Below are 26,387 nucleotides of genomic sequence, written 5' to 3'. Positions count from 1 at the left end.
GCTGCGACAGAAGGATTGCTTGAGCCCAAGAGTTTGAGGTTGCAGTGAGCTATGATTACACCACTGCACTCTAGCTGGGGCAACAGAGTGAGACTTTGTCTCAAAAAAAAAAAAAAAGCAGCCTTGTGGGCCACTCATTTGCTTGTATTTGCATCTTCACACAGAAAATGAAGGAGGCACCCTGACACAGGAACATGATAAATGGAGAATCAAAGAGAGACTAACGATGTGTTTATGTTGTGTACTTAGAGGACATAATGCTAGCATCTTATGCTATAAGAGATCTGGGAAAAGAGGAAGTTTAAAAAGACTTTGTAACTAGTCATGTGGGCTTAGAGACCTTTGATTTTATTAAGAGGAGGTTGAATATGTGCAAAAACAGAATTCTAAGAGCTCCTTCACCTATACCACCACATTTTGCAAATAGGTAATTCATTTTATGTCTTAAAAATACTGGTTTTGAACAATCAAGTTACAGTATACACTACATATATTCAAGTGATTGGAGAACTAGTCAGCCAGTTTTGGAGGTGGCTGTAGATTAGTAGTAGGAACACCCCATGAATTTTCCTCACAGGCAGTCAGGTGGAAGAAGTATGGAGTTGAAGAATGTGGTGTAGAGAACTGCTCAGGAATAACAAAGAGATGGTCCTTCGTATTCCAGAGGGCACCGTGTAGACAGAGGGTTAAGTACATGGTTGTGTGTTTTCTCAGTTTTTGTAGGAAACACAAATCTCTGCTTGTCTCAAAAATGGCTTCCTGTAAACAATGTAGAAACTTTATCTGATCCTGACACACCTCATTTAAAAACTGAATACACTAGGCCTGGCATAGACAGTGCAGGGAGGGAAGACAGCAGGCATGGGAAAGTTAAAATGAGGCCTAAACACGAAGTTCAGAAAGGAATCCTGGCTGGCTTCTGGTCCACTGATTTTGGAAACAGAACACACAACCATTAAAAGCACTGGAAAAGAATGAAATACTGAGCTAATAATAATGACCGAACATGGCTTGCAAAAAGCAGGTGAAAAGCAGTCTTGGGGTAAGAAAACAGCCACCATTGTTCATTTTTTCATTTTTCCTTTTGATACGACTTCTGCATAAGAGGTGTGAATGAAGTCATAAAGCTGCTTAGCATTTGCAGCATTTCCCAGAATACTTGTGAGCTTGTCTTGTGACAGGGTTGCTAATTCTGCAATATTCTTAACGTGGTTCATCAAGGAGCGACAGTTTTTGGCATTTACCCCTGGCATTTTTAACAAGAAGTCTTGGGGACCAGGATTATACTTGTCTGACTCAGGGAGGGTTTCAGAATCTGCTGTAATGGCCAATGCTGTTGCTGCATCAGGCTGTGGCTTATTTTGTTTCAGCTCCTCAAACAACTCGGCAGTGGCATGAGGGGAGGGGCACCAGAGAATCCGGAGCCTGGGGAAGTGAAGTGTGAGAAGAGTGAGTTTGGAACTAATGTCATTGCTGGAGATCTCTTGAAATAAGGCCCCTCGGGGAGTGAGAGAGAAAGGCTTGCTAGGGTCAAACTCGATCAGAAGCACAGGTCGCTTGTAGTAGCGGGACATGGAGATGCACTGGTTGTACAGACGGCCGTTATTTAAAGAGCCAATCAAATCACTGATACTCTTGCGCTCCACGCACATGTCTGGAGTCAGGATGTAATCTCCCACCTCTAAAGTCACTGGTTCAATGTCAATGCCCCGACGATGGATCAGAGATGGGAGCTCACTTCGAAATTCACGCATATCCACAACAATGCTTTGCTGTGTACCATTCTGTTCCTGGCCACCTATGAAAAATGGGTAACATTTTAAGTAATGTTGCAAGAGGAGAACTCTCAAAGAGGGAATGTGACAATTAAAGTTAAAAATCTATGTTTCTGTTGTTAATTCTGATGGATGGTTACATAATACTATATGATATTATTCCACATTTTTTTACATTTTCAAAAAGATTTAGTTCTAGAAAAAGCAGAGGCCATTTTCCTCAAACTAAATGAAGTTAATAGGAACATTAGAGTCAATTGGCAGTTCCTTCCTTATAATGATTCATAGATACAAACACATTTGCTATGGTATCCCCTCTGTAATTCCCTATATAGTCTCTTATTATCACACTGACCACATTTCCCTGGTCTCTATATTCCCAATTCCTAGGACAGAACCCGGTAACAGATGCTTAAAATAGCAGATGCAGTAGATACTTAAAAATGGTCGCTGAGTAAACTGCCTGGGGAGCTGATGAGCTTGTATCAGTGAGTCCAGAGGTGGGAAAAGGGAGTGAAATCAGATGCTGCTGTGGAAAAATGAGAATTTGGGGAGTGGGAAAATGGTTACTTCTGGATCACAGGGTACTCAGAATTCAGCAGGTCCTGTGGCACACCACAGTTCGGACACTGCACAGCAATGAGAGTACCAAATGCCTGGGATCTGCGGAGGTACCAAGAAGTAACACATAAACACAGAAAAAGTGGGAATGTATGTAGCCCAAACAACTCCTACGCATGTATACATCTAAGGGGAGAGACAGAGGAAGGAAGGAAGAAGAAACTTCCATCAGCTTCTCTAAGAGTTAAACTGGCTTCTTTGGGTTCTTTGATTAAGAACCTACTTACCATGTACCAAAGTTTTATTGCAAAAGTACATTCTGAGTCTCAACCAACCAAATTTAAATGCAGTGATGGAACAAAATTCATTCTAAGCTGGGACCCTAGCACTCAGCCCCACGTGTTTTGCAGACGATGTGGTGCCTTTGTGCCAGGGAGGACACGTGGTCACTAAACGGCAGAGCTGAGGTTAGAGCATGGGGACACACATCCTCTGCCTAGTCTGATCTCCATTTTTCAGAGTTTGTCAAGAAAAACTGAGCCTCCGCAGAGTAACTCTGGAATTCACAGCCTCTTTCACAGGCAACAGGGGTGCTGGGCAAAGGGCAGGACCTACCGGCTTTCCGAGTGTCAGTGGGAACACTTGTAGATGCTGCTCCTCTTGCTAGGTCTAGGTTTGTTTCATCTCTGCCTTCTCTTTCTTCAGGGACCACCATGCTAGCCTTTTCCCTGGTGGAGAAAACAATTTAAACATTTTTTGAACTAATTTCAAAATTCTAGATTTTAATCCTTTGTAAATTATAATGTCGAAAATGATCTACATGACCATAGTGGTAAAAAGAGAATACAAGAAATATATCGGAAGTAAACATCGGAAGCAAAGACAAGTGACAGGTAAAGGAAGTAGAAAGAATTTCTTGTTTGGGTACTACTTCTTGATCCTCCAGAGTAAAAAAAAAAAAGCTGTTGTTTATTTTTTATTTTATATTCAAAGACTTGAGACATGAAATAAGCATGTAAAAAATGGAACAGAGAGATTACTGAGACTCTTTGTAAGGTTAAAGTACTATTGAGCATTAAAAAATAAGTTAAATCATTTATATTCAAATATTTTGAGGGCAACCATAAATAGGGATGGTTAAAAATCAGTGACTAAGAAAATGAAAACACATATATGATAGGACTTCAAAAAACTCCAGGTAGGAGGCCCTACTAAACACCCTCAATTTTAATGGAAAATCAAGGTTGATATAAGAAATCAAATTTCCATCAGAGATTAAAACAAAAAATCAACAGCGTGGGTTATGCCTTAGGAGCAACATTCGTTACTCCTTCATGTATTTATTTAACAGCATTTATGGAGTGCTCATATGTGGTGTTCTGGGTGCTTTGGAGATAACTATGTTCACATAATAATTCCTGTCTTCCAGGTAGCTCATATCTTAACACCTTGTAAGGCGTAAGATCTAGAGGACCATACAATCATAACTAAGATTTTGCGTAACCTAAGTTCGCAATTCAGAACTACATCATGATGAGAGATCCTCACTGATCACAGAAAGGTTAAGCCAGGTTTACTGTAGTCTTATTTTTCAAAACGAGTAAAGTATGTTATAATTAATTCCATGAAACTGCAAGGACTGTATCTCCAATCTGTGTCAGGTATGATAGAAAACGTGAGTAAGCTGGGTCTCTTTCCTCCTGGGGCTTACCCCTGAGTTGAGGAAACAAAGCAATCACGAAAACACCTGCAGAACTGAGGAATTGTAATAAGAGTCTAGGATGAAGTGAGCCAGAAGATAAACTGCAGGTATTAATTAATTTCAACAAGTGTGAAAATAACAAAGATTTTCCAATTAAAGGAAACAAAACCAGATGAACTAATTCTTAAACCACTCTGGAAAAATGATACTTTAGAGCAGGATACTATTAATAGATACCACTGGAGAACAGAAATCATAATTTTAAATTCTATACTATTTGAGACGATCTAATGCAAAGTTATTATCAGTACAACCCTTTATAAATAGATCGCAGGGGCCAGGCGGTGGTTCCAGTATCATTTTTCCCTTTGTCAAGTGCTACCTGCTGGAAAAGCCCCTGCGGTGGCAGTGGCTCTGGCCGCCACTCATTACTGTTCCATTTTCCACCCACTGCATTCTGCTGAGGACAGAGGGCAAACCACTCAAAATATCACTGCTCTTAAATTTCTTTTTCTTTAATATTTGAGATGATTAAGTTCATTGTTGTTCCCCCGCCCTGCTCTTTATTCCTTATTGTACTACATACAACTACATTTTATAAACTACATATAACATACGGGGCCATCCCAATTTCCTGATTGATCTGTCCTGTGTGAGAGGCTAGAGCATAGCAGGTTAAAAACCGGTCTCTGTTTCCCTATTGTGTGGATCAGAAACCACTTACTGGTTTGTGGCCTCAGGCAAGTCATTTCATCGCTCTGTGCCTCAATTTCTTCCTCTATAAAATGAGGGTAATAGTAAAACATACCTCAAAGGGGTGTTATGAGGATGATATAACAGTGCCTGGTGCATAGTAAGTGCTATATAAATGTTAGCGGTTATTACTGAACTTTTCTTATAATGTGGTAACCTCATCCTCTTATTATCCATGATTATACTAATAAACTGAAGATCTGCTTTCAAACGATTCCACAATTGTTTCAAGTAATATTATTATTGAAAACAGCCAGTTTATCATTAAATGTTACAACATATCTACAAGTTGAATCTCAGAAAAAATATACTCCAGAGATGAAACCTGGACTGTGAAGTCTTCTTAATCAGTAACTCTAATTTAATGGAAATGTGCCATGGTTATAAATATTCAGTCTCTTGCTTTCAACATTTAGCATAATTATCCAAGTTACTCTATGTGACAGAAACAAAACAATAACTAAAAATTCAGATTCCTATTCCCACTTAATCTAAAGTACTGAGGTTTTTCCTATGTTTGCTTTAGTATCTTCAATGGTATTTGTATGACATGGTGATGTAGGAAGGAGGTGCTGAACTAGAAGTCTCTTCGAATGGGCATTTATTCAAGCCCCCATGCTAACCTATTTTGTGATCATATTTTCTAACTGTAAAATTTCAAATAATCTTATCCTTTCTTTTGAAAACGAGTGACTCCTCTCAAAACTATGCATACTGAGGATGTTATTACTAATTTTTGTACCCAGGGAGCATTTTATTATAAATACTTAAAAGTGTAATCTTTTTGCTCTTCATTTGTCAACTATAATCTACTGATCTTTAATCTACTGCCTGATTCATTCCTTTCTGGTTATTTTAAATAGTACCACTGCTTTTCTTCTTACAACATCACCCATGGAGGTCTTGGCAAAAGCACATTATATTATTCTCACATCAAATTTTTCTCTAAGTACAGGCGCAGTGCAAATGTTCTTCCAGCAATGTACCTCAAATATGTTTTTGCTTTTCAAAACAAACACCTCTCAAATTCCCCAAGTTTTCTGGGAAAATAAACATCTTAAGATTCTAAATAGTATAACCATCTGATTGCTGTGTAAAATGGGAAGATCTTATTTATAATAAGTAGATAGTCACCACTGAGAGAGTTTAGAACAAATTATACCAGATCATAGATAAAATGACATCAAAACCTGGTGTGGAAATTATTATTGTCAATTGAAACATGGGAGAGTCCATGTTCCAGGCTCTGAGGAGGGAGGTTTCCAATCTATGCAAGGCTTTTATCCACATCTTGTCACTGAGCTCTTTGATGGTTGAAGGCACTTGCATAAATCAGGAACAGGAAATTACATAATGGGTATTATGGACACTATTCAGGTGATGGTTACATTAAATGCCCAGACTTTACCAGTACAGAATATATCCATATAACAAAACTGCACTTGTACCCCTTACATTTATACAAAAAAAAAAAAAAAAAAAAGGAATGGCATTAGGTCCCTAATACCTTACTACTATCTACTAAAGTACCCTTTTCTAGATTAGATCCTCTGATGTACTGGAGAAGAAGCAGGTGCATGAAGAAAGTAGGAAGCATAAAACCCACCCACTTAGGTAACATCCTCCTCACATTCTATCAGGCTCCTTTGGCTGCAACATTGTGCAGGGAAGGGGTAACTCAGCAAGCCTGGGCTGCTCAAACTCTGCACATTTCTAAGAAAGGTCTGCTTCCTCAGACCTGGCCTTTGGCCAGCTCCTGGAAGATGAGGTCTGAATCCTTGGAATATTCGAGGGTTTCTGTATGCCTGAGGCCTTGGGCCACAGGCACCAGTCTGATCAGACACTTTGTGCTAACAACATGATTTATGGTGAGTACCTGTTTTTGCAGGAGTCTGAGTAGCTGAAGTCAGTCCTATGGGGACGCTGTGTCTATGTGACTGAGCCCTAATACAAACTCGGGATATCAAACTGTTGACATTTTGTGTGTGTTGTCACACATTATTGCTGGGAGAATTAAGCTCATCAGTGTGACTCCACTGGGAGATAACATCTGGAAGCTTATGTCTGGTTTTTCCTGGACTTTGCCCCATGTGCCTTTTCCCTTTGCTGATTTTAATCTGTATTGTATGAAACTGTACATGAATCTAACAGTTTTTCTGACTCATGAGAGTCCTTCTAGTGAATCACAGAGCCTGAGGATGGTCTTGCGGACCCCGATATAATCACTGATAACCTAATCTGAATACTTTTAGCTCTGTGCTCATTTGTAACTTGGTAACAAGTTTAATCAGAGAAAACTCAGGCAAAGGATGTTTTAAAAAGGAGGTGCTGGCTCACACAACCATTATCACCAATTCTTTGATTCTATTTCCTAAATATCTCTCAAGTCTGTTCTCTTCCCTCCATTAGCCTAATCTTGGCTACCATGTTCTCTCATGAGACAACTGCAATAGCCTTCTCATTAGCTCCCATGCTCATTCCTTCCTCAGTTTGATGCCAGAGAGAGCCTTTAAACATATACTTGTCACTTTCTTTTGTTTTCCTTTTATTCTTTTGAGACACAGTCTTGCTCTGTCATACAGGCTAGAGTGCCATGGCATCAGCCTAGCTCACAGCAGCCTCAAACTCCTGGGCTTAAACAATTCTCCTGCCTCAGCCTCCTGGGTAGCTGGGACCATAGGCTTGCACTGCCATGCCTGGCTAGTTTTTTCTATTTTTAGCAGAGATGGGGTCTCACTCTTGCTGAGGCTGGTCTCAAACTCCTGGGCTCAAGCTATCCTCCCACCTTGGCCTCCCAGAGTGCTAGGATTGCAGGTGTTTAAGTCACTTTCTTACTAAGAACACTTCAATGTTATATTATTACTCTTAAAGTCCTAAATCCTTAACAGGCCTCTTGTACCTCTGAGCCTTTATACACGCCTTTGTTCAACATAATCCCCCTTTCCACGCAATCCTCCCACAGGTTTTTCATGCATCAGCTTAAATACCACTTCCTCAGGGAAGCTCCTGATCTCCTTCTGGTCTGGGTTAGGGCTCTTTGACACAGTCTCTTATTACACCCTTTTCCTGTACCTTTGCAGCCAGCAGTGCTTGGTACACTTCTATTTACTACAATATTTATAATCATTTCATATGTCTTTTCCACTAGAGGATAAGCTCCAGAAGGGCAGAGACTTTTTCTGTACCACTGTAACCTCAGCACTTTAATATTCACACAGAGCTTGGCACATACCAGATGTTTAATAAATATCTATTTACTGTTTGAGCCTTGGGGAGTAAAGGTCTAGAAGTCAGAGAGCAAGACAGGCAAGTGCTAAAACCTTGGAACAAGAAGATGTAGCCTGTACCTGGTCTATTAGAATACTATTTCTGAAATGTTTTTCTAAGAATATGTATACACATACATGATATAAGCAATCCCACAGAGCACACTGGCAGAAAATGTATTTTCATAGGCTGAGAGGACTGAGCAATAATCGTATGACTAGTAGCTGCAAGAATCCATGGCCACGGCATGTCACAATTCTAGAGGATTTGAAGGGAAGGGAAGGGGACTGCCCATGTACCATGCTGACCCCACCTTAGGGACTCCATGGCACTGATTCAGTAAACACCTGCTTCCAGGAATGCTTGCCTTGGATTAACTGGGCTATGTCTATATTTTACACATATACTGAGAACCCACAGCCAGCAATGTAGGGTGGTTGTCCATTTTGAAATTCAGCCTAGGGCCCTGGCAGGCTGACTACTGCTAAAAATAAGTTTTGCCCTACACTGCCAATGTCTGAGGCCTGGAGGTTGGTCTGACTCAACTGCACTCTGTCCAGGCCATGGTCTCTGGTCTGGCCTTTCTCCGGCTCAGCTCGATGATGCCCCATCCAGCCCTCACCCTGGCTTCTAAGACCCCTGAGAGATCATCTGGCCCATCTTCCCACACCAAGCGGCAGTCTCCTTGACAACATCCCTGGTGGGAGATTATCAGGTTTCTTGAATGCTTTCTGGGGTAAGAGGTAGCCATCCAATTTGTGAATAGCTCATAAACATTTTCCTTATGCTAAATTGAAAAACATTTTCTATTTGGATTTGGAACATTACCAGATACCCATTTTCAAAAACATATACATGTTTATGTTCAGACAAACAACATATCTTCTAAAAAATATTTTCTCAGAGTGATCCTACTGACAGTGATTGGAAATGGCTGGTTTGTAAACGGTAAAGCAGTCCCCTGCACACAGACAATGGGAACCTCACAAACAGTAAAAAAATCATTCAGAGGAGGGCAGAATCTTGTGCATAGGGCAGGGAAGAGGGAGATTTAAGAATATATTTCTTAGAAAAGTAGTGTTTTAGTTATGTTTATTTATAAACAGAAAAGTAGTTCTCTTAATCCCATTTCTAATATTCTATTAAACCACCGATAAGCAACTGGAGATAGTAGAAGAGGGGGAGAGAAGAAGGAACTGTGTGCTGAGATATACGTGGGGGACAGATCAGACAGCATGTTTGTCTTCCCGAGAGCCCCTCTTACCTCATCCCCTTCCCAACCTCCCGGACGGCTGTTAGATATCCCCCATCAAGAGACTTCTCTGGACCTTGAAAGGCTTTCCATGTAGTTGTGACTTTCATGCTGATTTTTTGTGTATTACCTTATGAGTTTTTCAAAAGCTTCCTTTTCTTTCCGCAAGGCAGTGAGGTAGCGTTGTTCCTCAGTTGAACCTCCATAGATAAGAAAGTAAACCCTGCAAGTTAAGACAGAACTCTTTTAGATTGCCAAAACTTAATTTTTAATCCCTGAAAGGAACAGCAGAACACTTGAAATCAGCAACCTAGGCTGCTCAAATAATACATATTTGATTGAGAATAAAAGGTTCCATTCATCATTCATTAACTAAAATTAAGCTGTCTAAACTCCACCTGTTAAAGGTTTCATTACCACATTTCTTTTTCTTTTGCTAAAAGGAGGAACAGAGTTTAGGTAAACATTGAAATACTACTAGAGGGATAGAAATAGTCTTTCCTCATAACTATAAACAAATCAAAAAACACAAAAATCTTAAGAGGCTTCTCTATTTTCAATTTTTTCTTTGCGCCTCTGCCAAACAATCGTTTAAAAAGTTGGATAGTAGCTATCAAAATCAGCTTATGAAACTTCATGTTAGTGAAAAATAAACAAATGAAATCTATATGACCTTATCTTCACAAGTAATTTCTCAGTTCCTTTTTATTCGTGTCTTAACAGGACAGAGTCATCACACATTCTATATAAACACACGGGCACAGAAGACATATGGAATATATCAAGCATCTCAAAGAATAATTTGATATATTTTCTCTTAGAAAAGGTCTGCTTTTCTATCTCATTTGCTGCTAAGAGAGCTGTATTAAGCATATCCTTTGTCCCTTTTCTTCACCTTCTATCAGAAGTATTTTCCTTCTTTAGCTTCAGTTTTCCTTTTACCCTTTATCTTCCCAGATTGTATTTCCTTCCAGTGTAGATGGGGAAAAGATCACTGGGTAATGAGTCAAGAGACCTCAGTTCTCCCATGGATGTGCCATGTGGCTGAGGCCAAGTCATTCCCCATTTCTGGGCCTCAGTTTCCCACTGATGAAGTGAACAGGTTAAACTCCCAGGTCCCTTCTGATTCTGACATTTTGTTTCTAAATATCATACTATTCTGTTCTCAGGCAAGAAAGAAGCTTGGCACACACAGCTATCTAAAAAGTTGATCAATAGTGAAGTATGAAAAGTTACCAGCCTATAATTATATTACCAGCTTTATCTAATCTCTTCATCCTGCATTATTTCTGATCCAGCTCCTCCATTCATCTGTGCTCTGAAAGGCTGTATTAGTTAAACTGCTAGGAAGGTTTCTTTTGGCTCTGTTTTTGGTTCAGACTGAGTTCAGGATATTAATTTTGCTGTTTATTTCCCCTCAGATAATTGGAAAGCCAGAACACTATCTTCTTTGGGAGGCATCATTTTCTCATCTGATATTTCTGTAGATTTTTCATCTGACATTTCTTGAAACTCAAGAAAACCTGGTACAGTAATTCCCCCAAACACTTTCGTTTTATGTGGATGACATTTAGAGTCATTTCTTAAAATTTATATGGAAGACATTTTGGAAGATGAAAATTATTTAGCCAAGTCATAATTATATTAATTTTTGGTAGAATTTAGATTATAAATTTTCTAGACTTTTTCAGACAAGCTACAAACCAACACATAAAGAATACAGTACAGAACAACAGAGTGGCATGTAACTAGAACATGAGGAGTCCCCTAAGTTTGTTGTCTTGCTGCTACATTTGATGTCCTGCCCATGCAACTTCCCAGATCCATTGGAAAGCAAAATAAGGTTTCATAAATGTAACCAGCAACATAACAGTGGAGTGTTAAAGATAAAACTAATATGCAACTGGTAGAGATTCTGCGTTATGTCCTGAAGAACTGCGACATGCAAAGCTTTAAGGAACAGTTCATACTCGTGTAACTTGCCTCAGAGGCTTCCCGGGCCTGCTTGCCCTGTAAATTTCAAGCTGACGGACGAAGGTGAGTTCTGCATCATACAGAACCACATACCGGGGCTCTACTTCGTGGAGTATCCTGGTCAGAGCATAGGGGTCACTACAACCCAGGAGCGGATGGATGATTGTGAGGGGTTCTTTCAGGATTCCATAAGCAGCATCTGATGACAGATTTAAATCAAACTCTTCATGCTTAATTTCTTCCAAGCAGCTTTCTGAGCTACTGCTTATTTCCCTATGATCTCCTTCCTCAACATCGCCTTCCTCTTCCAGGTCTTCAGATTTTCCTATCATCTGAGTTAAAGTCAATCTTCGTTTTTTCTTTTTGAGAGTCCTTCCTTTGGTAGAAGCCCTTTCTTTGTTTTGGGGGTCTTTGGGTCTTTTGTTAGATTTCATAATTCTTCTTGAACTATCCTCCTTCCTAAATTTCATCCACACTTCTTCAGCTTTGCTGTCCTTCTCAAAGGTTTTCCTATAGAGCCTCAGTAAGAAGGCCTCGGCTCCCATGGTGATATAGTCTCTCAGCTGGGAACATGTTCTGTCATCACTTGCACAAATAAGCACTTGACCTAAAATCAGAAAACATCGTTATGTTACTGTTACCTCATTTCACCTCCTATTCCCCGTATGTCCTCTCCCCACTTCTCTGAAAGGGAGACATCTTAGCCTTTGGTATTAAAGACCCATAATTTACAAATTGTTTAAAAAAGGGTCTTAGGTATTTATCAAATGCTTTTACATCTCTGGCAGGATTACTTAAATATTTTGAATAAAGTTTAAGCCAGACTATTTAGTCTTATGAAAGTGCAATCATGGTGTGGGACTTTGCATTGAAACTCAGGGCTGCCCTGGCACAACCGAACACAACACAGGGCAGAATTCTGCCAGTGCCCATGGAAGGAGCATTTTGACCCACCTGGCAAGATAGAAATCCTCTGCCCTGAAGCCCTAGTTCTTGCGGCAGAAAAAGAGCAGTCTGCGGCCTGGACTAAATTCATAAGGCAGTCGGGCCACAAAGGCTGCAGTCCTTGGGCAATTCCTGTAGCTGTGCTGGCTTGGAGTCAATGGACTTGGGGTGTGCATGACCCAGTGAGACAATAGCAGTCAAAGCCAAGCCAGTGCCTGTGCCACCCCTCCCCCAAATATAGGCGGTGCAGCTCAAAGAGAGTCTTCTTCCAGTTGGGGAAGGAAAAGGGTAAAGCTCAGAGGAGTCTGTTTTGCAACTTGGGTACCAGCTCAGCCACAGTAAAATAAAGTACCAGATATCATCTCACCCCAGTAAAAATGGCTTTTATCAAAAAGACAGGCAATAATGAAAGCTGGCAAGGATGTGGAGAAAGGAGAACCCTTGCACGCCATTGGTGGGAATGTAAATTAGTACAACCACTATGGAGAATAGTATGGAGGTTCCTCAAAAAACTGAAAATATTAATAGAACTATCATATGATCCAGAAATCCTACTGCTGGGTATATATCAAAAGGACAGGAATTCAGTATATTGAAAATATATCTGCACTCCCATGTTTATTGTAGCACTATTGACAATATATACAGCTATTGAGAAGATATACAACTATTATGAACCAATAGTAATTAAAAATAAAAAATACATATATATATTAGAAAATATAATCATGATATAATGAAGGCTTTAAAGAAATCCTTTTTAATTAATAATTTTCCAGATCTTATACACCAAAACAAATTCTAAAGGGATTATAGAGTCAAATGTTAAATCAAAAAAACAAAAAAAGAAATGACTATTCTCCATCTCTCCAGATGTACATGATTTTCTAGGCTTACAAACAATGGAAAAAATCTCAGAGAAGATTGATAACTATACTTTAAGATTCACTCTATAAGAATAAAAAACTGTGCATTAAAAAAACCTACAAACAAAAAATGCTGGATTTAATAGTTATAAATGTTAGCATCTTTAATATATAATGAGCTAATACAAACTGAGGACATAGTCTAAACTGGCAAAAGGGACTAACACAGTTCACAAAAAGATGGAAAAAACCATTTGAGAAAATATTGAGCTCACAAAACATCAAAATTTAAAATAAGGCAGCAAATTAATAAAATTATTATGTACATAATATATGTTTTATATATTGTATATATTTTACATGTATATAATGATACATATAAAGTATGTGTACACACACACAAATACAGAGAACTTCCAGTCATAGTTAACTAAGTGAAAAAGAGATAACTCTTACATTGCTAGAAGAAATGAAAATTAACCAAAATTTTCTGTATATCAATACAGTAATATGTCCCAAGAACTTTAAAAATGTTAAAACCATTTGACCCATTAGTTCTTTATTATAGTATACAGATATAATATTATAGATATTATATCCACACTATTTAACCATGTAAAATATTGAATATATGACAGAAAACCAAGAGGGAAATACATCAATGTTAATAGCAGCTGCTAGGGGTAATTTTTTTTCCTTCTCTCTTTTCTTTATCCTTTTTCCATTTTTTACAATGAGCATATAAGACCTTAGATCTTAAATCACAAAACTGTAGTTCTGGGATAATCTCACCAGCATATTTAGTAACGTAAAAATTATGTGCTTGCCTTTAGTGCTTTATAGGAGTTTTAAGGCTCAATAAATATTTTCTTAAAATTTAGCTTTGTTTCATTTTCCACCTGGTTTTATTTTTAAATTTACAGTTTAGGGTTATTCTACTGTGCTAAACTACTAAATGCTAGTATACCCCATGTTTGAAGAGAACAGCACTAAAATTTGAAATTATTTTGGAGGGTTAGGTTAATGTCACTCCATTAAAGAGTTTAGGCTTCTCTGGAAAGATACTTGTGGAAGATATAAAACAGAAGACCCACTAGCTTATTCCTTGGGGATACCAGATTTAAAGGCTGGTGACTATAAGTGCAGAATTAGCTGAATCTCTAAATAGAATTCCTAAGAACCCAACCAGTAAAAAAACCTGCTTTCATGAATATACAATGATTCAAACTGCAGAAAATTACATAGAGTGAACAGAAATGAGGTTGTCACTAGGATTTCAGTTTTCATTTGGCATTTATTCATCTACATTTCACAAATAAAATATTGAGTTACTTTTAAAGAGCTAATTAAATTGAGATTCATTTGATAGATTTTGAAAGCGATGTTATCTTATTTTTTCCTACCTGGACCACCAAGGGCTTCACTCTCTTTATTTTCTGCCTCAATTTCTTTGAGCACTTCAGTTAGAGCCTCCCACTTTGGGTTGCTTTCTAGGACCAGTTCTTTTCTTGTTTCTGTATAGAAATAAAAGATAACCTCATTCTATGTGATAATATGTATCCATAAAGTATTCCAAAGGCTTTTAAAACAATAGATAACACAAGCATCATTACATAGGCCCATTTCTTTAAGCTTTCTTTATAATGCTATATGAAATCTGCTTTCCTGAAAAATGTCTCCTTAAGGTCTAAATGAAATATATGTCAAACCAGGGGTCCTCAAACTTTTTAAACAGGGGACCAGTTCACTGTCCCTCAGACCGTTGGAGGGCCAGACTATAGTTTAAAAAAAACTATGAACAAATTCCTATGCATACTGCACATATCTTATTTTGAAGTAAAAAAACAAACAGGCAAAAAACACCCGCATGTGGCCCACAAGCCGTAGTTTGAGGACACCTGTTTCAAACCATTAATATGGGTTTCATAATGCCTTCACAGAAAGTTATATGCATGGTCACTAATGAGAGCTGATTCTGTGTTGTCTATTGTGACAGTATGTATAAGCTGCTATTCAAAATAAAGGAATCAGTACAGAATGACATTATTTATTATTTCTAAAATCCCCATGATTTTCACAATCCTGAACATGGATGAAAGTAGACAACAAATTTTTTTCTATAAATATTCAAACACATCATTAATATGTTCAATTAAGTTTTGAAACAGACCTTTAAAGTAGGCAGAAAATAAGCATTAACCCTATTCCATGCCTTAAAAAACTGGTGATATTTATGATACCTACTAGATAAATGCTGGAATAAAACCTGTATTTGTCTTATTCTAGTAAATTTATGTTCTTTAAAAATTCAAAGGAACCTTAAACTGTTCCACTCTGACTTTAGGGGCCAAAAATAATAATTATTTTGAAGTTAAAAAAATCAACATACAGTCCTTTATGTGTAACACACTCTAGATTGACATTTGGCATTTGTAATTTGGGACCAAGTGGCAATGGATTCTAAGACTTGCCACACTGAATACTTTTTTTTTTTTTTTTTTTTTGAGACAGAGTCTCACTTTTGTTGTCCAGGCTAGAGTGAGTGCCGTGGCGTCAGCCTAGCTCACAGCAACCTCAAACTCCTGGGCTCAAGCGATCCTCTTGCCTCAGCCTCCCGAGTAGCTGGGACTACAGGCATGCACCACCATGCCCGGCTAATTTTTTGTATATATACTTTTAGTTGGTCAATTAATTTCTTTCTATTTTTAGTAGAGACGGGGTCTCGCTCAGGCTGGTTTCGAACTCCCGACCTCGAGCAATCCGCCCGCCTCGGCCTCCCAGAGTGCTAGGATTACAGGCGTGAGCCACCGCGCCCGGCCCATGAATACTTTTAACATATGTTTCATATGTTGCATATAACATACACACATATATTTAACATATAGGCATAAACTTTTTACATGGCTAAGGGAGATTTTAAGTTACACTTTAACTTGATAAGGATTTCCACACCAAATACCTAAATAAAAGACATATTTAAAGACTTAATACTACAAGATACCTTGCTCTTCTTTAATCTCTATCTTTTCAGACATTTTGCCTTTTTTACTCGTTTTGGCATCTGGAACATGATAAACCCTTGCTCGAGCATTTATAAACATTGAGGTGCTGGAGTCAAGAAACAGCCAACCTAATATGAAAAGTAAAAAAAAAAAAAAGAGTGTTTTCAATTTATGGTTAATTTCAAATAGTCTCTGATGGTTACAAAACCTACGCACGAGGGCTGTCCGGAAAGTATCCAGCCATTGTTAATATACCCAAGAATGGTTATATGGCTGGATACTTTCCAGACAGCCCTCATATATAACTGGCCACCATCTTGTCTTCCTACCAGCCACACTTTCTCCCACTATTGTGGCCTCTATCACTGTTTGGCTAGACCAGTGGTTTTCAAAATGTGGTCGTGAACTCCTAGGGATCCCCAAATGTTTTCAGGGTGTCTGTGATGTCAAAACTTTTCTCATAATAATACTAAGACATTATTTGACTTCTTTCACTGTGTCGACATTTCCAGTGATGGTGTAAAGCTTTGCTGGGTAACACTGCTGGTGCCTTAGCATAAACCAAGGCAGTGTTATGAAAGTGTACTAGCAGTCGATGCATTCTTTACTGTCATGCTTCTATAGTTTGTTACTTAAGAATGTCCCTGAAGTAGTACAAATTATTCGCTGTATTAAATCTTGACCTCAGGGGCCTGTGGACCACCCTTTGAAAACCACTGGTCTAGTCAAATAGTGACTGAAGCCACAGAGGCCACAATAGTGGTAGGAGAATAAAATGGTGGCCAGTTGCATATATATATTTCCACATAAATCTCTTCTGCTCTTCAGTCTTTGGCACTCTAGCTGATGAAATCCCACAGTTCCTTGCTTTTTCTTTGGGGAAAATGAATTTTAAGTTCTTTAACAACTAAACTTACAGAACACAACCTATTTCTAAGTTGGGGACTGCCTGTACTACACACAGTCTTTTCTAGAAATAAAATTACCCAGAATGGATATGAATATTTATTATTACACAGAACAGAAGTTAAGTAGGCGGAAACATTAGCTATCAATAAAACCCACATCCTTGTGACATGAACATAAAACATAATTTGAAATCTTAGTATAACATATAGTTGAATATAGCACTCCTCACACCTGATTGCCCACCAAAATCTAACACTTTATTGAAATCAGCTCCTAGAATGTTATTAGTATTTTTATCTCCCACCTGAATTTTGACCAAAAGCCTTTTCGGTTGCTCTCAGAGATTCCAGAAGATTAAGAAATGTGACACAATCATACTGAGAGAGATACTGCAGCAAAGTTCGTAGTATCTTCAAATCCTGAACTAAGGATTTAGTCTTTGCTCCAAGCTGGTGCCACAAAGGATCCAGATAATGGCGGATAGTCTAAAACAAAAATAAAATTTACCATTGCTAAAATGTGTTCCATACAGCTATTTTAATACATATCATACTTTCAAAAAAGATTATTCCCTTTATACCTAAAAATGGTTAAAATGGTAAATTTTGTTATGTGTAGTTTATGACAATAAAAAAACCTAAAACGTTCCCCAAGAAAGTGTCTAGAAAATTTCAGTTCATAAAATTCTGATAATAATGCTTAATTTTAAGCAGAGTGTCTTACTGCTAGAATCTTTATGATCAGATAGAGTCAATCTATCATTATCCGTATTTATATTACTGTCAGGAGAGAAAAGGCCTCATAAACATCAGATAATTGTTGTGTTTACGAACAGAGGCAAAGCATGTAGCTCAGACACATTCAGTTCCTGCCAGGTTTGACTCTGACTCTATCCTGGATGGGTAAAGAGGTGGACTCCAGCTGGCCCACAGCACAGAGGGCATAAGCCAGGTAAACTACATAGTATCAAATCAAATAACAATGTACCTTAATTTGTTAAAGATTTGCTTAGTTTCTTTTTTAAGTGGATTAAGATGGGAAAATATTTGTTAAATTAACAATTGACTAAGTTTGATTATTGTTTTAAGATCCCCCAAAACCACCTAAAACAAAGAAGTGCTTTATGTATATATTATATAGGTGTCTACATATCCACAACTATGTATGTGCACATTTTCCTCATAAACCGATTCTGCAACTTTTTAGTTACAGAATTATCTGATGTCCACCAGGTATTTATAGCCTGATATAAAAGCAGTATCATTGTATAGTCTCTTATCTAACAAATTTAATACTGAGCATGAGTAATATTTGGATGACACCATAATTTATTGTCCAACTAGAACACTTGTAAAAATGAAATGATATACTATTAATAATTTACTCCAGGACATAGGTAGATATTGGCCTATCTAGGCAGACTGGGACATAAAACTACATGTTTCTTTTGTAAAATCATCTACAAGAGGTTAAATATTTTAACAAGATGCAAGCTATTTCTATATTTAGATATAGTTACTAAAAGAATATCTAAAACAATGTTTTTACTTTTACTAGCCAGAGAATGATAAACAGAAATTGAGTGTAAAACATATTAGGTTATATTTTGTTTTTCTAGGGACATATACAGTCTGTCAAAAGAGTATGAGGTATTGTCCTCAAGGTATAGAGGAAAAGGTTTAAAAAATGAAAAGAACATGAGGGACCTTTTTTAAAAATCACTATACACTGTATTACAACACACTTTAAGCACAGAGAAACAGAATACATGAAATTAATTTTATATATCAATATTTCACAGTAAGCTGACTTTTTTGAAGGATCAGAGAAGTGAGAAATTAAATTTTTCTTTTTTTTATAATCACCATACATTACTTCCAGTGACATGGAGATTGATTCAGTTTAAAACACAGGAACTTGTTTTACCAAAATATGAAACTATAGCTGCCAGGAATTTTTTTAAAGTCAGCATCTTCTGCATCTACAATTCAACATTAGACATTTTTATACCTGTATTAATATTACTCTATGATGAAAAAAATTAATTAGAATAAAAATTCCTTGAACTAAAGTCTTACCATTTTCTCAATTCAGAGTGTAAGTTTAAGATAGAGTAAGTTTCACATTCCTCAACAATGAAAACTCATCCAAATTATTTTTATTCCATAAGAGATCATAAATTCTAAAAAAGTTATTTACCCTCTTCTTGATTATAATTCAGAGATAATCACTATATAACTGTAAAAGTCAGTTATGCTCATATGCCAATCCACATATTTTATTACAAATTATTACCTTCTAGTAAACCAAAGAAGCTATACTTTAAGTCACCTCCAATTTAATTCTAAAATAACAGCAAATTCCTATTAAGAACATTGCAAATATTAAAATAATTTGCATTCTTTAAAATTACAGCATAACAAATATGCTTAAAAAGAAAAAGAAAAAGAGTACCTTGTCAAAAGGTTTTCCAATAGCATTTTCTAAAGATAAATCTTCCACTTCAAGTGATGGGTTATGGCATTTTAGTTCCTTGAGACATGCATTTAAAATGTCCAGTATAGCAGTCTGTATGGCAAGCATGGCGGGTGTCATAGAAACATGAATTTCTACAACTTCAGGTTTGTGCTGTTCTAAAAATGAGTTTACTGCTACATGGAACCTACAAAGACAAAGATTGTTCAAATATTTTCTAGACTTTCGACAGTTATGTATTTCTAGTCTCGATTTAATAATCTAATGATTTGTGTAAGTGTAATTAAGAAAGAAATAAAATGGAAAGCAAAATGACAGTGTTATCAAGAATCCTTTGAACCTCAGTAAATGGAAATTGTGTATTATTCAAGAAAGGCAGGGGTCAGAAAACCATGGTCTGGGCCAAATCCAGTGCCTCCTTTTATAATCTTATTATAACACAGCCACATCCATTGTTTATGTAAGCAGTCTATGGCTGCTTTCATGCTGTAATAACTGACTTAAGTAATTGTGACAAACCACATAGCCTTCAAAGCCTAAAATATTTAATATCTGGTCATTTACTGACCCCCAAAATAAAGTATAATCAAGAAAGTAAAAATATAACAACTACTCTTAAAATAACATAGTATAAGCAAAATATATATTAGCATAGGTTACAAAAAATGTTTAAAAATTGAAACTTTTATGTTTTTCCTAGAAATTTACATAAATTCTTCACTATCTTTGTGCTTTCTTTCCCTGATGAGAAATTTTCAGAGTGGAAGTGGTAGTCTTAGCCAATAACTCTGCAGTTCACCTACAGCTGTTGTGTATGTGGGTCTCTAGATTCCTGGGGGTTTCATTAAATGTAAAAGAAAGAATAAATTAGCTGTCCTAGGATGGATTTGATAGACTACCAGAAATGTAACTATCAAACTGCTCTCTACTTTCAAAAGAATCACAAACATGGGGACCACATATTTATATCTGGATGTGTTTGTTATAAACCTGACTGGCATCTACCAAGTACAATTACAGCAAATTTTATAGTAAAGTACAACTAAGTTATAGCAGATCTTCTCACAGAAATTTATCACATACTACTACTTACCTGGGCCACAGATACAGCTTCCTCACAAAAAGATTTCTCATCACTCTCTCCACATGACAAAAACCAGTATCAAAAGCAACAGCATTGTCTGTGAAAGCTTTAATAAAACCACGTTTGTTTTTCTGGCGAAAGAGGCGCAAGATGAATGCTTCTTGACAAGACTCGATTATTCTGTGGGCTCTATACACCAAGATGCCTGCAGGGGGGAAATTATAATCTCAATTACAGAATAGATAGGTAATTTTCATACTCACTTTCATTCATCACATTTTTCTTGAATACCTACATGAGATGGGACCGGCACTGCTCTAGGCTGGGGATACAGCTATGAACAAAAGAAATGTAAATCTCTGTTCTTCATGGAATTTATAAGAAACAATATAAATCAGTAAAATACTTAGTATGACACAAATACTAAGGAGAAAAAAATGAACCAGAGAAGGAAGAGAGTGTGTATGGCAGGGGGGTGCTCTGTTCCACCAATGTGACAGGTAAGTGAAGCCTGGATGGAGAAGAGGAAGTGAGCCTTGTGGCCATCTGGGCCAAGAAAGGTCCAGGTTGAGGAAACAGTAAGAGCAAAGGCCCTGAGGCAGGGTGTGTCTGGCATGTTGGAAGAATTTTTGAAAGCAAAGTGAGTCACTAATTTTCTTTTTACATATGAATCAGATGTGGACTATACAAAGTAGTGGCATTTTGGAAGTTTAGGCAGTATCTGCTCACCTATTAGATTAATTCAATTTTTAGGATCAGAATATAGTCAGTTGAGAAGTTAATCAGTCCATTTTAAATAAATACCTTTAATAAATACATTTAATACATTTTGGGGATGTGAATGATTATGATACCTCTGAATCTCAAAAACAAGGACAATCAATCATACATGTTCTCTTATTTATAAAATGTGGATACTGGACCAGGAGATCTTTTATACATATATGTCATTTTGATGCAGTGTGATTAGTGATAAATTAGGGAGAAGTATGAGATGATGTACGAATATATAGATGACATTTCTGGATTAAAAAACTCAATTACTCTACGAGTCTCAGTCTTTTGGACCCAAATCAAGCTGATTACCCTACATATATTTGCTATAAAAGTACTTGCATGTTTTTGATCCAGTTCCTATCACTTTTAAGGTATGGAAAATGATACTAATAGTGATTTATAACCCTTCTAGTAGTTTAATAAACTCAATTCAGATTTTACTAATTTGATATTTAAATTTTGGATCAAGATAGATGGAGTTAAAATTTACTGTAGCTAAGCAAATTATTTTTTCAAACATGGTAAAAATTAACCATGCTATTTAGGAATTTATAGACAAAGGATTTTCAATAACCCTCAATACATTTGCATAATTAGTTTACTACTCAGAAAATATTCTGTGCCCAGTCAGTCCTTTTCCCAAGGACTCTATGAGCCACACTTTATAAGCCTGGATTGAAACACTAAATAAAATTAAGAATAATAAAAATGATCTTCTATAGAAAAGTAGAACCTCGATTTAAGAAAATGTGCTAAAAAAATTGTCTTTATTTGGAGCCCAGAAGGAAGAAGAGAACTAATACTATAGCCCAGGCACTGGGTTAGGTGTTTTTATAGATTTTTATTTCCTTAAATCCTCACAGTAATTCTATGTGGTAGGTGTTAGGATGAGGCCAAGAAAGGGAAGAACTTGATCAAGCTCACCCAGCAAGGAAGTGGGGGGCCAAAGGTTCCAAATCATGTGTGAAGCCATGTCATTCCCAGTAAGTGACACCACCTCAGGGCCCTCCTTGTTTAAAAAATAAAAAAATAAACACAATATAGGCAGGTTTAATTCTGGTTGGCAGGAAGACTTAGGGTGCGGTGTGCTGGTAATAATGGCTGGTGACTGGTGAAGAAGTTAGGGCTGGTGGGATTCAGTATTTTCCAGAGGGTTACCTGCTTCAGGGACTGCCCATAGGTGTGTAAGAGCTTTGGTGAAGGCCGGGCGCTGTGGCTCACGCCTGTAATCCTAGCTCTTGGGAGGCCGAGGCGGGCGGATTGCTCAAGGTCAGGAGTTCAAAACCAGCCTGAGCAAGAGCGAGACCCCGTCTCTACTATAAATAGAAAGAAATTAATTGGCCAACTGATATATATATATATAAAAAAAAAAATTAGCCGGGCATGGTGGCGCATGCCTGTAGTCCCAGCTACCCGGGAGGCTGAGGCAGCAGGATCGCTTGAGCCCAGGAGTTTGAGGTTGCTGTGAGCTAGGCTGACGCCACGGCACTCACTCTAGCCTGGGCAACAAAGCGAGACTCTGTCTCAAAAAAAAAAAAAAAAAAAAAGAGCTTTGGTGAAAACCCTTACAGAGGATTCTGGTGCCTAATCCCAAGGGATGAAGAAATGAAGGAATTCATTGCTGGTACTCATTTGCATTCCATTCAGCCAAGCATCATTAGCTCCAGCTTCATTACTGGTTGGGATTTGAGAGAATTTGGCACTTTTAATTAGAAACTGCCTATAAGCCAGATGTTGATGCCGAGTTGATTAGATTGCTCTCTGCCTTATTAGGTAGAGCTGTAACTGAAAGTCAAAGTAATACTGACACCTAGTGGTAGTTCCAATACAATTTTTAAAAATTTATTAATATCAACCAACCTTTTAAGAAAGCAACAAACAGTAAAAGACTTTATGATGCATCAAGATTACTGGTTATAAAAAGCCAGTATCTTCTTTTTGCTATTATTTATTAGACTTTACTATGTACTGGGCACTGTAATAAGCAATTTCTTTTATCCTAATCCTTCTGATAACTCTAGGAGGCACTATTTTCTTGATTTAAGAAATGGGAAAACTGAGGTTTATGGAAATTAAGGAGCTTGATTTGTAAGCAGGGTATTAGAATTCAAAATCAGGTGAGTGTGACTCAGGCTCATGCCACTGTTTATAATTATAAATGTCATAAAAGAATAACAAACCTTTCTTCAATCAGTTCACCATTAACTATATAAAGCACTCATTCATATAGTTATTCATATTCATATAGTTATTCATATAGTTATTATTAAGTATTTCTTGAGAGTCATCTAGGTTTAGGGCAATATGACAGATACAGTGTTAAGTAGGGTTATGAATTTCATAGTCTTTCTGCCCTCCAGAAATTCATTAAAGATCACAGTACTATATCCATCCATCATTCAACCAGCAAATATGTGTTCAGTGCCTACCATGTACCAGTTAGTCAAGTCAGCCTGGGATGAACAAGTTGTTCCTTGTGCATAAAAAGCTTATCTCATGAGTGAGATAAGTTCTCTCACAAATAAATAGGCAAATAAAATGTAGTGTTCTGAGTGCTATGACTGCAGAGAAGTTGAGGACACACGGGCAGGGCCTCTAAATTAGCTCTGGGGAAATCAGAAAAGGTTTCTGGAAGGACAAATAATGAAAACTAATTCCTTTTTTAATATTACTTCTAGCTAAAATTAAACCATTTTTCTCAAAATAATAAAGCAAATACTTAGTTTAATTTTAAATCATAAGGAAAATACTCTCAAAGATGAAAATTAAATATTTTAGGAAATATACAAATATTATTTATAAACATTTCAAATCTGATTAAGTTCTAAAAAGCAAATGCCAGCCAATTACAAGTATTTACTGAATATGAGCTTAGAAAACAAGGAAAAGTCAATTTTATGTTTAGTTACTTATACAGGTCACAAATATTTATTGAGCATCTACAATGTGTCAGATATTATGCTAACAGCTGGAAGCATAATGTTGAGCGAAATGATCCAGTGGTACCCACTAGAAGGTTCTAGTTTAGAGTCTGACCGAAGGGACAGACAAAAATAAAAGTGCCCACATTAACACACAAATAATAAGATTTCCCATTCTTACCAGTAATTAAATCTGAAGGTATTCTATTAGTTAAGAAATCAACCACGAGTATTCTACTAGTTGCAAATATGACACCGCCTTGTGTGTAAACTTCATAACGATTATTACTTGCGATTTCATTTGTTACACGGCGAGGGAGGTGTTCTATGCCTTCTATCTTCAGCTGATTGATAAAATACTCCTAAATCAAATCAAACTCGAGATTAGTAGGCTGTTTAATATAGGGCAGTTTTTTTTCTTTCTTCTTTTCTTTTCTTTTCTTTTCTTTTCTTTTCTTTTCTTTTCTTTTCTTTTTTCCCTCCAAGAATAGTGGCAAAAGCATATAGGGCAGTTTTTAATGGCTTGCAGGTATTTAAAATGATGTGCTGCCCTTCTCAGAGATAATGAGCTTAATCATGAACATACAAACATAAAGTTTGTATATTATTTTACAAACAAAGTTTGTATATTATTTTACAAACATAAAGTTTGTAAAAAATACACATAAAGTTATTACTTTATGTTGATCAACCAACCTATCTGCTAGGATTTTTTGTTAGTTTGTGTTTGGGTTTAAACTAAGGAGTAACTGCTCCTCAGTCATTATATTAGCACATTACCAACAACAACCACATCAACAAACTCCCCCCACCAGACTTTTAAAACTCTTGGTTAAAAGACTTCTGCTACTTAGAAAATACTTCCCACCCAAGCCAGTTTGTAGTCAAGCGTATTCTGTGAGAAGATAACAAGGGAATCCTTTTCCTAGACAGTGTTTTAGACTATCAATTCTGTCCTGATCCATCCTAAGGGGACTTCAATGCCACCTTTACTGGGCATTGGCTGTTGTCCCAGGCCTTATGCCAAGCACTGGGGATACTTAGATGAATTCAACAGGGTTCCTGAGCTCAAGGAGTTGGTGGTCATTCTTCTCAGCTGGTGTTTTTCTCCTGGCCACCAGCTCTAATTAGGAGATTATCAGATTTGTCAGACCGGGACAAGTCTCAACACCCCCCAGGACAGGTGTATCTCCATTCTATCTTCCTTGGCGTCCCCAGTATCCTCAGCTTCCAGTCCCTTGTGACCCTATGGCCCTCTTCCCACAGCCTTGGAGAAAAGCCTCTTTCCCTCAGTCCCTTCTATTCCCTACAGGGTTTATCCAGCCTCAGCATCTCCTTTCATGTCTCCCCGTCACCCTCGAAGGCCATCCCCATCACTGTTCTCTTTTAGGGATCTCACTCCTCTGCCCCCAGAAACCCACTTAAAATCCAACTTTGAGACTTCCTCATGATGCCTATCCAGATCCTCCTTCAGACAGCTCCCAGTCCCCTGCAGGGACCTCCAATCCTCACCTGCCACCATCCTCCTCAAAGGATTCCCGTACTCCTCTCAGAGACCCTCCATCTTTCTGCGCCCTCGCACCCAACTCAGGGACCTGCATCCCCCAGGCACCTCTCCCATTAGTAACCCTGAACTCCTGTCGGGGACGTGCATTCTCCTGGGAAACCCTTCCGTTCTTCTCGCTGTCACTGCACAATGTCAGGGACCGGCATTCCCCTGGGGACCCCTGCGACCCTTTTCAGTGTCACCGCGCAGCGTCAGGGACCTGCATCCCTCTCGCAGCCCACCCAGCCCCGTCAGAGGCCTCGCTTCCGGGCCAGAGCCCGCATCCGCCCGGGAGGCCCCAGCGCTCTCGGGGTCCCCTCACTCCCGCGGCGACAGCGGCGGCCGCACCTCCTCGGCCGGCTGCGTGTTGAGTACCAGCACCAGGCAGGCGGGGTGGCAGTGAAGCCGGAGGAAATGGTAGAGGAGCCGGTCCGCGCCCATCCCGCGGGCGCACACCACCAGCCCGTCCGTGTCCAGGAGCTCCAGCACCAGCTGCCGCTCGTACTCCAGCAGCGGCGCCATGGCCGTGCGTCGAGCCGGCGGTCCCGGCTCCATGGAAGCGCTTCCGGGGCGCCGCC

General features: G+C 38.0%; 1 protein-coding gene across 1 annotated transcript; it reads right to left on the bottom strand.

The window, feature by feature from the left end:
* Positions 1-103: 103 nt before the first annotated feature.
* Positions 104-26,387, bottom strand: ERCC4 (ERCC excision repair 4, endonuclease catalytic subunit). The gene is made up of 11 exons (XM_012736106.2): positions 26,158-26,387; positions 24,445-24,625; positions 20,575-20,770; positions 19,461-19,668; positions 17,311-17,491; positions 16,097-16,225; positions 14,499-14,609; positions 11,294-11,891; positions 9,441-9,533; positions 2,952-3,064; positions 104-1,798 (listed from the first exon to the last, which is right to left on the bottom strand). Exons 1-11 carry the CDS (start codon positions 26,362-26,364, stop codon positions 1,065-1,067), a joined length of 2,751 nt encoding a protein of 916 aa, XP_012591560.1. The 5' UTR covers positions 26,365-26,387; the 3' UTR covers positions 104-1,064.

This window comes from Microcebus murinus, chromosome 19 (assembly GCF_040939455.1).
Source record: "Microcebus murinus isolate Inina chromosome 19, M.murinus_Inina_mat1.0, whole genome shotgun sequence".
Taxonomy (NCBI): Eukaryota; Metazoa; Chordata; class Mammalia; order Primates; family Cheirogaleidae; genus Microcebus; species Microcebus murinus.
This window is presented reverse-complemented; position numbering and strand designations above follow the sequence as displayed.